Source organism: Leucopleurus acutus, assembly GCF_964270905.1.
Source record: "Leucopleurus acutus genome assembly, chromosome: X".
Classification (NCBI taxonomy): domain Eukaryota; kingdom Metazoa; phylum Chordata; class Mammalia; order Artiodactyla; family Delphinidae; genus Leucopleurus; species Leucopleurus acutus.
The window spans coordinates 42,445,087-42,456,583 of NC_139148.1; the positions used below are offsets into that span (position 1 = coordinate 42,445,087).

The following is an 11,497-nucleotide window of genomic DNA, read 5'->3' on the forward strand; positions in this document are numbered from 1 at the left end:
GAACTGTGTGGGCAAGGCTGGTAGGAGCAAACAACTGGGAGAACCTTGTAAATGTCCATTTCTAGCCAATGACTGTTGCAGAGTGAAATGAATGGTGGGGGTTTACGATGTACCACAGAGCCCCGCCCGATGTGCCGCAGAATGAGTGGGACCTGTGTGTGCCTCTGGGGTGGGGGTGCCTTCCACAGGACATGCTGTTGACAAGGAAAAGTAGTGGGTGGGAGATGGTTATGGTGACACTGCATGCGCGTGTGTGTCTGTGTGTGTGTGCATGTGTGCGGGCCTGTGTTTGGAAGGAAACACCAGAACCTGACAGCAGTGGTCATTTTTGGAGAGTGGAGTGGGGATCACCTGTGTAGTCCATATACTTGATGTGTTGTTGGAACCTTTTATACAAACCTCTATTCACATATTATTTGTGTAACTCTTCATAAAGGAAAATATTATGCAAAAAACAATATGCATAGCACAGAGCATTTGTGTGTCTGTCTGAGTGAGTATCTGGGGTGTGTCTAGGTACAAGAATCTGAAACTCACATGCCCCAGGGGCTGGACAGGTCATCCTCAAAAGAGAGGGCACTCAGCTCAAGGTAAGGCGAACAGCAATAGGGCTGATGAATGTTCCCTCTTAGCAGTGAAGGGTGAGGGTGGGGTTGAGAGAGGGGTGGGGACGGGGAGGACTCCAGGGCTCACACCCCAAAGGATTCAGAAACACTGCACCCTGGGACAGAGAACACTTAATAGCTTCGCAATCTTGGCTTGGAAACAGACCCATTATAAGTTAGAGTGGTTATACTCTAACTTGGACTGTTCCTATCTTCATACCCTGGACACAGACTCCCAAACAGATCAAAGATCTCACATTCTGCAGACACAATCTAAATAGATCAGAGGCCTCACACCCTAGAATAAAGGTCCCCCACAAAACTTTGGGATGGGTGGTTTTTCTATGTTATTACAAAGTAATCCCTTATTATGGATTGACTGTTTGCGCCCTGCCCCCCAAATCCATGCCTTGAAGACCTAACCCCCAATGTGACGATACTAGGGGCCTTTGGGAGGTAATTAGGGTTAGATGAGGTCATTAGGGTGAAGTCCTGGTGATGGCATTAGTGCTCTTATAAAAAGACACCAGAAAGTTTCTTCTTTTTCTCTGCCATGTGAGGACATGGCAAGAAGGTGGCCATCTGCAAGCCAGGAAGAGAGATGTCACCAGAATCCAACCATGCTGGCACTCTGATCTTGGACTTCTGGCCTCCAGAATGGTAAGAAAATAAATTTCTGTTGTTTTGGCCACCCTGTCTATAGTGCTACATTATGGTGGCCTGAGCTGGCTAAAACACACCTTAAGCTTTTACTTTCGAGGCGCTGAGTTTTATGTCAGAGTCCTTATACTTGCCCCATCTACCTCGGTCAACACCAGCAGTCCCCGGTCCGTGGCCCTCCCATTCCTGCCCCTTGATCTCCAGGCACTGAGCCAGAGGGTTGTCCAGAGGCCGGGGGCAAGGAAGCCTACCATGCTGCGCCATCTGCCCTCCAGGCTGCCAGCCAGGACGTGGAGCAGGATTTCGGAGAAGCAGGTGAACAGCGTGGCCCATGGGGGTCTGGGGCACTGGTATTGGCACCAAGGCTGGGCGTTCCCAGCCGGGCCTGGTAACCTGCTTCCCTTTCATGCGGGCTATCCCGGTGTGCTTTCATCCATTTTCCCGTCCTCTCTTCCTTCCTCTTTCTAAGACAAGCAGAGGGCAGCAGAGGGACACGGAAAGTCCCTGTTCTAACACATAGTCTGCCATCAGCACGTCTGCCAGGAGTGGGCTGCTGCTTCACTCGGCTCCCGGCTCCCTCGGGGCGGTTCTGGGGAGCCAGTTCAGCCAGGGCCATCTGGATGGGGTGGGGTGAGGCGGGGAAGGGCCAGGAAACAGCGCTGAACTTGAGGTTTGCTAGAAGAATTCCAGGGGTCCCTGGCACCCTGAAGGAGACTTTGAAGAGGACTTTGTTGAAAGATAGAAGCCTTCCCTGTGGAGGAGGCAGGAGGGAGAGAATCATATTTTGGATACTCTAGTTTATATATATTTACATATATAATATACGTATATACACATACGGTTGTTGTGAGGAATAAAGTGGATTATATTTTGTGTAGTGCTTAGAACAAGGTTTGGCACACTGTAAGCTTAAGTGATTACTATGTCTTGCTGTGGAAAGGGAAGCTGCCTGCCATTCCAGTAAACAATGAATGTTGCCTGCCCTCAAGCCATCAGCCACTGTACCCGCAGCAGTGCGCCCTGGAGGAATTTAGGACAGAGAAAAACAGGATACTGGCCCTAGATAGTTAACATGCATATCTGAGAAATGATTTCAATGAGCCCAGACTCTTGCATCTTCTCATACATAAAGCACTAAAATCATTAACTTGGAATGTCTGCTTTTTGTGATTAGCAGCAATCTTTTGATGTTTGACTACATGGTTGTTTTGGGGTTTTTTTTCAGCAAAAATTCTTATATATCCAGGCTCCTCCCTTACCTCTTTGGGGCAGTTCCTGAGAGCTATCTGCGAGGCTGTCTCCTGGGCTACAGTCCTCAGTCCTCAGTAAGGTCCTGAGATAAAGCATAACCCGCAACTTTTAGGCTGTGCATTTTTCTTCAGTCATCTTTTTCAAAACCAGCCTCCCTAACCTCGCCTTGAAAACCTTGCATGATCTGGCCCTGTCTTCCCCTTCTCCTCCTGTCTCACTCTTGGATTCTAAGCCACATGGGCCTTCTTCCAGTTCCTTAAGAGAGCCAGCTTTGCTTACCCTTGAACTTGCAAGGATGGAGCTCTGCATCTGCAAAGCAGAATCCGGGGAGTGAATGAGCTAGCAGGGCATTGAATAATGGGAGGAGTAGGTTGAGCTGATTTCCAAAAACTGATCAAAGTTGGGGGATGTGGCTAAAGCAGTGCTTAGGGGAAATCTGTAGCTCTAAATGCCTATAGATCAGAAAAGTTGAAAATCAAGTACCTAAGATTTCATATCAGAGTCTGGAAAAGTAACAGCAAATTGAACCTGAGAAAGTGGAAGGAAGGAAATTATAAAGATAAGAGCAGAAACTGGTAAATTGGAAAACAAACATACAACAGAGAAAATCAATAAAGTCAAAAATTGGTTCCTTGAACAGATTAATAACCTATTAGTAATTTCTGTTTTTTCCTCTTAATAAATTAAGAGAAGAAGTATAGAATACCAATATTAGGACTGAAAAGGGAGTGCTATTACGAATCCTACAGACATTAAAAGGTTAATAAGACTTTTTTAAACATACGACTTTATTTTCAATGAAGCCCAAACATCAGTCATTTTCTCATTCTACTGCTTCTGTGTTCATATGGATCCTCTATATCCATGAGGACAGCAGAACTCAGGAATTTTGCTAATGCCTCCTTCACTCATGAAAATAGAAAAGCACAGTACTTTTTTAAAGCTGGGGCTCAAGTGAAATCAATTGTTTAAAATGTAATGGTTTGAAATGGAATTGAACACAGGAGAATAGAACAGGATAAAATAGCATAGGGTGGAATGGTATAGCATGGTGGAATGGAATAGAATAGAATAGAATAGAAGTCAGATTTGTGCCAGGCACTGGGCCTAATTATTGTAGTAGATATTCATTAACTGAACAAATATTATTGAACATCTGCTAGTTGTCTGGGATTCAGTGGGGAACAAAACAGAAATCTCTGCTCTTACGAAGCTGATATTCTAATCAGGGAGACAGATATTAGCATGCGCAAAAGGCTTTGAGGCCCACACTGGTCAGAATGGCCATCATCAAAAAATCCACAAACAATAAATGACGGAGAGGATGTGGAGAAAAGGGAACCCTCCTACACTGTTGGTGGGAATGTAAATTGGTACAGCTACTATGGAGAACAGTATGAAGGTTCCTTAAAAAACTAAAAATAGAGCTACCATATGACCTAGCAATCCCACTCTTGGATATATTCCTGGAGAAAACCATAATGCAAAAAGATACATGCACCCCAATGTTCATTGCAGCACTATTTACAACAGCCAGGACACGAAAGCAACCTAAATGTCCATCAACAGATGAATGGATAAAGAAGTGTGGTACAGGTATACAATGGAATATTACTCAGCCATAAAATGGAACGAAATTGTGCCATTTGCAGAGACATGGATGGACCTAGAGACTGTTATACAGAGTGAAGTAAGTCACAAAGAGAAAAATAAATATCATATAATATTGTTTATATGTGGGGTCTAGGAAAATGGTACAGATGAACTTACTTGCAAAGCAGAAATAGAGACACAGATGTAGAGAACAAACGTATGGATACCAAGGGGGAAAGGGAGGGTGGAATGAACTGGGAGATTAGGATTGACATATATACACTACTATGTATAAAATAGATAACTAATGGGAACCTACTGTATAGCACAGGGAACTCTATTCAGTGTTCTGTGGTGACCTAAATGGGAAGGAAATCCAAAAAAGAAGGGATATATGTGTACATATAGCTGATTAACTTTGCTGTACAGCAGAAACTAACACAACATTGTAAAGCAACTATACTCCAATAAAAATTAATTTAAAAATAAGGGCCTGGGGGCTTCCCTCGTGGCGCAGTGGTTGAGAGTCTGCCTGCCGATGCAGGGGACATGGGTTCGTGTCCCGGTCCGGGAAGATCCCACATGCCGCGGAGCGGCTGGGCCCATGAGCCATGGCCGCTGAGCCTGCGCGTCCAGAGCCTGTGCTCCACAACAGGAGAGGCCACAACAGTGAGAGGCCCGCGTACCGCAAAAAAATAAAAATAAAATAAGGGCCTGGGACATCCCTGGTGGCTCAGTGGTTAAGAATCCGCTTGCCAATGCAGGGGACATGGGTTCGAGGCCTGGTCCGGGAAGATCCCACATGCCGCGGAGCAACTAAGCCCATGCACCACAACTACTGAGCCTGCGCTCTAGAGCCCGCGTGCCTAGAGCCTGTGCTCTGCAACAAGAGAAGCCACCACAATGAGAAGGCCGCGCACCGCAATGAAGAGTAGCCCCCGCTCACCGCAACTAGAGAAAGCCCGCGCACAGCAACGAAGACCCAACGCAGCCAAAAATAAATAAATAAAATAAATAAAAAATAAGGGCCTGAGGGCTAAAGGTACAAGGATGGCCTTTATGAGGAACAGGCAAAAGAACAATGTGGCTTGGAGTTCAAGAGCAATGGATGAGGCCGTAGAGATTGGGGGTCATGGTAGAGAGTCTGGAATTTTAACAAGATGACCATGACATCATCATCATCATTGTTAACTCTTACAGCACTTGCTATGTCAGGCATTGTCCTAAGCCCCCCCCTTTTTTTTGGTCACCCCCCTCACACACACACACACACACCCACCAGCCTGTGGGATCTTAGTTCCCCGACCAGGGCTCGAACCTGGGTCCCTGGCAGTGAGAGCTGAATCCTAACCACTGGACCACCAGGGAATTCCCCCCAACTCATTTTTTTAAAATTGTTCACAGCAGTCCTATAAAACACATATAAAATCATGCCCACTTTCCAGAAGGGGAAACCAAGGCACAGAGAGTAAAATGTCAGTCTGGCTCCAGAATCTGTTATTTTAACCACTATACTCTGCAACTTATAGTGCACAGGCATCTTATAATCCTGTAGCAGATGAAATGTAAATATACAAATTACTAAAGAATGCGAATCAAGAGAAAGATCTGGTGGGAGGTGTGCTGAAGGCAGGAAGTGAGGGGTGGGGCAGTGTGCCCTCCCACTGGGTGTCAAGGTTGATCTGTAGGCACACATGCCCAGAAACATTTATTGCATCTGAGATGCTCCCTTCTTGTCCTGTCCTCTGTTATTGTAACTGTAGAGTGAGAAAGGAGGGAACTGGGTTAAATTGGCCAATAAAGGGCTTGTACTCATGGGGTTGGGCCTCCTCTGTGTCTTATCATTTCTTACAAAAGAGATCAATTCCAGCTCAGGGAAAACAAGGGAGAGTTTGGTTTCGGTCTCCACTCCCCTATCTTCACCTCTATCCCTCTGGAAGGAGGAAAAGAACAAGAAAACAGTGGAGAGTGGTCATGGCAGACACATGGACTCTTATGAATCTACACATGAGCAATAAGTACTGAAGATTCCTCCCAGGACTTTCCCCTTGAAATGGGGGTAGAAGGAAGCATAGTCACCGAGGAGGTGAGAGGAGGTGGGGAGAAGGAAACACAGGAAACATGGGTGTGACTAGTGGCAGTGTGGTCTCTTCTCTTTTTTCTCTTTTTTTAGTCATGGAGGGACAACAGTCAGACCCCTTCCCTGTGTCTTATCCATAAACTTGACCACATTGTGATGACAGTAAAGAGCATCAAAGACACCTCTATGTTTTATTCTAAGATCCTGGGCATGGAGGTCATGACTTTCAAGGTAATCACTTCCCCAAATGCCAAATTGCAGGTGGGGTAAAACTTGATTATACTATTTTAAAAAGTAACTTAAAACTCCAACGCGCACACACACACACACACACGTGCGCGCGCACACACACACACACACACACACACACACGAGAATCTGTGAGAAAAATTTTAAGGATCAATGGAGGAGATTCCAAACTCTGAATAGTAGGACTTCCAGAGAGAGAATGGAGAAAAAAGGAAGGGAAGACATTACCATAGAATAATGCAAGAGAACTTTCCAGTCTTTATATGGAAAGGGTTAACTGAGTATCTGGCACACTGACACCTAGATATGTTCCTATGAAATTACAGAACATCAAAATAAAAACAAATCTCCTAGAAGCTTTCAGAGAGGTTAAAAAGAAAAGTAGTTCAACTACAAAGGAAAAGGAAATATGCAGATTTCAGATTTCCCAAGAGTCAGAGACCAGAAGACAATTGAAGAACAACTTCAAGATTCTGAGGGAAAACATTTCAACCTAGAATTCTGTGACCAAGCTATTAATCAAGGTGAGTATAGAATGAAACATTCTTAGACATAAAAAGATGCAGAAACTTTGTCTACTTGCTTTGAAAATTACTTGAGAATATGCTATATCAAAATGAGTGCTTAATCCAGGAAAAAGAAAGACATAAAAGTCAGGACACCGTGGATCCCAAGAGAAAGATACAGAAAGATACCTAGAAAACAATCAGTCCAGTTTGGATCAGAAGGAAAGGTCTCAAGAAAAAGAGCTTCAAGGTAAAAAGGAGGTTTCCAGAGATTGACTACAATCCTTGAGAATTTGGAACTTCAAAAGTGGGAGATGCACAGACACTGAATGTGTCTTAAACTGAAGGGGCCCATGGAATGGCAAACAGGGTAAAAAATGTAAAACTAACACAGAATGCTATGCATAAAAATAGAATTATGCAATATCAGACTGGATATATACATAGCAAGACAGACAGCTCTTAAAAGATCATGCTGAATGAAAAATGAAGAAGCCAAATCAGGTCTATAGCATGGTACCATTTATAACATACACACATAAAAAAATACACTTTTTACAATCACTTATGAAAAACCAAAGGATGAACATCAAACACATTAAAATCATTGCCCAGGGTGGGGACAGGAATGAAGAATGGAAATAAAAAGATTAAACATACAAATAAAACTAGAGAAGGGTCTTGCGTGGCCCAACAATGATAGTGAGGCATATGAAGCCTCAACCCCCGTTATTTGGACACACTTGAGTGAAATTTCAGTACATCTAGGATCAAGAAAAGTCCTAAGAGCTGCAGTAGTGGAGGGTGGGTGCATCATCTATAAAAAGAATGAAAAACAGATTAACATCAGACTTCTTATCAGCAATACCAGATTCAGGAAGACAACGAAGCCACATATTTAAAAGGCTGTGAGGGGACTTCCCTGGTGGTCCAGCAGTTAAGACTCTGCACTCCCAATGCAGAGGGCCCGGGTTTGATCCCTGGTCAGGGAACTAGATCTCACATGCATGCCGCAACTAAGAGCCTGTATGCCACAACTGAAAAAAAAAGATCCTGCATGCTGCAGCTAAGACCTGGCACAGCCAAATAAATAAATATTTTTTTAAAAAATAAAAAAATAGGGACTTCCCTGGTGGCGCAGTGGTTAAGAATCCATCTGCCAATGAAGGCAACATGGGTTCGATCCCTGGTCCAGGAAGATCCCACGTGCCGCGGAGCAACTAAGCCCGTGCACCACAACTACTGAGCTTGCGCTCTAGAGCCCGTGAGCCACAACGACTGAGCCCGAGTGCTGCAACTACTGAAGCCTGCGTGCTGCAACTACTGAGCGTGCCTAGAGCCTGCGCACTGCATAGAAGAGTAGACCCCACTCACCACAACTAGAGAAAGCCCCAACACAGCAATGAAGACCCAAAATAAATAAATAAAATACATTTGTTTTAAAAAGTAAAATATTAAAATTTTTAAATAAAAAATAAAAGGCTGCAGGAAAATAACCTACAACCTCAAATTCTATACTCAGCCGAACTATCATTCAAGTGAAATAAAGTCATTTTCTGATAGAATGGATGTAGTATCCATCATGGTGAGATGAAAGGGACATAAAATGATTTTTTAAAAAATGGCAGAAGTTGAGAGGCACAGGAGAGGGAGGCAGGATGAAGAGGATAGTCGGGCCAATGAGATACTATGTTCGTCCATCAAAACATAAAGACGAAAGTGGGTTATTTTAAAATTGTAAAGGAACCAAAAGACGAGCTAAAACCGATGACAGAATTTCGTTGGGAGGGGTAGTAATGTAGATGAGCTAAATTCTCATTTATCTTAACAGGGAAAGGATAGAAAATGTCTGAAGTTGCTAAATCAAGACATAGTGGCACATCAGTTAGGGATTGTTTGGAGGCATGTGGGAGAAAATTTAACTACCAGCGGGTTAAATAAAATAGAGTTTTCTTTTTCTCTCATTCAACAATCAGTCCAGAGGTAGGCAGGAAGGGCTCGGGCAGTGGCTGGAAGGAGGAAGTGAGTGGGCAAAAAGCATCAGCTTAGTGGGGTGGGGAGGTTCCCAGATGCACTGCTCACAGCCTCTGTGGACATCTCATCGTCTCGTCTTACATGGTCACCCAGCAAGGAATGCTGGGAAATGCAGGTTTTTAAAGCTGGGTGTACAATAAACCCCACTGAAACTTGGGTTGTGTTTAAAAGAAAAGGGGAGAAATGTATATTAAGTAGACAGATTGCAGTCTCTGCCATGGGTAGTATAAACATATTATTTGGAGGTATGGAAATAATTTCCAGAAGAAACATATACACACGTTGAAAGCAGTTTGCCTCTAGGGAATGAGACAAGTGTGGGACAACGGGCTGCTGTTTTTCATCAAAAACCTTGTTCTACTTTTTATTTTTTAACCTTGTTGGGGTAGGTAGGGGGCTTTGCCTCACACTCATCTTGGAGGTTTAGTTCCAGGTTGTTTTCTCTCCCCAAATAGGGAGACCGGAAAGCATTGTGTTTTGGAGACCAGAAATTTAACCTCCATGAGGCGGGAAAGGAATTTGAACCCAAAGCCGCTCACCCAGTCCCTGGCTCCCTGGATATATGCTTGATCACAGCCTTTGAAGGAAATGGTCCAGCACCTCGCGGTGAGTCAGACTTCCATCCTCTTTTGAGAAAGCTGCTGCAGATGCAGTGAAAACAGAAGCATGACTCAAACTTCAGACATAACAGGTTTCATCACATCCAGATAAGATCTATGCACAATTGTTTATTCACTATTTTTATTGACATCATTTTTCCCTGTAAGCAAATGTATTTTTTTTAAATAAACTTATTTTATTTATTTTTGGCTGTGTTGGGTCTTCGTTGCAGCGCGCGGGCTTCTCATTGTGGTGGCTTCTCTTGTTGCGAGCACAGGCTCTAGGCATGCAGGCTTCAGTAGTTGCAGCATGCGGGCTCAGTCGTTGTGGCTCGTGGACTCTAGAGCACAGCCTCAGTAGTTGTGGAGCACAGGCTTAGGAGGATCTTCCCAGACCAGAGGTCGAACCCATGTCCCCTGCATTGGCAGGCGGATTCTCAACCACTGCGACACCAGGGAAGCCCACAAATGTATTTTAAAAGAAAACTTTACATCACCCTTGTGAAAAAAATTATACCTAAACTCTATTTATATAAATACATTTATGTAAAAAGAAAATGTTCAACCAAGTAAATGAAAACCCATTATATCTTGGCATAAAGGGGAGGTAACTGTAAAAACAAACAGCTATAAAAGCATCACAGTGCCATTAGATTATAGCCACTTCCATTGCCCCACTCTCTGGGCCTGACAAATTTAGATGTGGCAAGTGGTTAAGGACTTCGCATCCACCAGAGACTTTCCTCTTTGTATAATCAGAGGACTGAAAGAGGATTGAAGAGGGAATAATTTCTGACTCACTGTTATTTAATTTAGTGTCCTTGTAATACTTAAAATGATTTCATTTGAAGGGGTCATTTGTTCTCCTTTTGGGGAACACAGATTGAGGTATTAAATACACTTCATGCAAATTGACCTGGACTGCTTTGGAAAATATCAGTGAAAAAGTCTGGTTTGGAAGGAAAGTGGGTAAAGCATCGGGATTAAGGGTATGGACTTTGGCCCAGACTTGCCTGGGTTTGAATTCTGACTCTGCCACTTACTAGATAACACTAGGTACATTATCATCCCCATTTGACAGATGAGGAAACTGAGGTACAGAGCAGTTAGGTACTCTTCTTGAGGTCATAAAGCTAGTAGGTAGCTGGAGCAGGGTGAGAGAGGGGAGAATGGTAGGAGATGAAGTGAGAAAGATACAGGGGTCTTCTAGGCCACTGTAAAGAATGAAATTTTGGTCCCACACATGGACTGTGATGAATGACTTTTGTTCTCTCCTCCCATTTCAGGCTTGTGATGTCCCCATTGAGGAGGGCCCAGTCCCCCAGCATGGGGCAAAAGTATGTCCATCTACTTCCAAGACCCTGACAGAAACCTCACTGAGGTGTCCAACTACATCTCCTTGTGATGGAGGCTAGCTCTCTGCCATCTTGTCTCCTGCTATGTCGCCCTTTCCCTTCCTTCCTGCAAACCCTCGCCCAGGCCCAGAAACCTGTAAGAACTGAGGACTTAGGCACTTCACACATCTTGCTGGAATATCTGAGGCAGGTTTGGGACCAACATGTCTGAGTGTCCTCCATCCAAGCTGCCCCAATAAATTAATAACTTTCAATTAATATGAGCTCTTCATTAATTACTGTTTCAGCTTTATGTATGGGTGTTTGTCTAGGATGTGAGGTCTCTGAGCTTTTTGGGGGTCAGTGACCAGGGTATGACATCGTTGAGGACCAAATTTAGGGTCATCGCCTTAGGATTCAAGGCCCCTGACAGATTTCTCCTTGTCAGTGAGCCCATCCTTTTTCACCCTTTTTGATTCATCTCACTCCTTCCAAGTGCTGCCTGCTGTTTCCTCCACCACATTGGCTTGACTGAACCCCAAGATCTCTGTGATTCCCATGGGGCCTTCACAGCCCAGATGATACT

General features: G+C 44.1%; 1 protein-coding gene across 1 annotated transcript; it reads left to right on the plus strand.

The window, feature by feature from the left end:
* Positions 1-1,517: 1,517 nt before the first annotated feature.
* On the plus strand, positions 1,518-10,982 carry GLOD5 (glyoxalase domain containing 5; the record flags this gene model as incomplete). Its single annotated transcript, XM_082864532.1, is given in 6 exon segments — positions 1,518-1,580; positions 6,283-6,420; positions 9,434-9,552; positions 9,554-9,584; positions 10,864-10,912; positions 10,915-10,982. Coding segments are annotated over 6 exon segments (468 nt in total).
* Between the last annotated feature and the right edge of the window lie 515 nt (positions 10,983-11,497).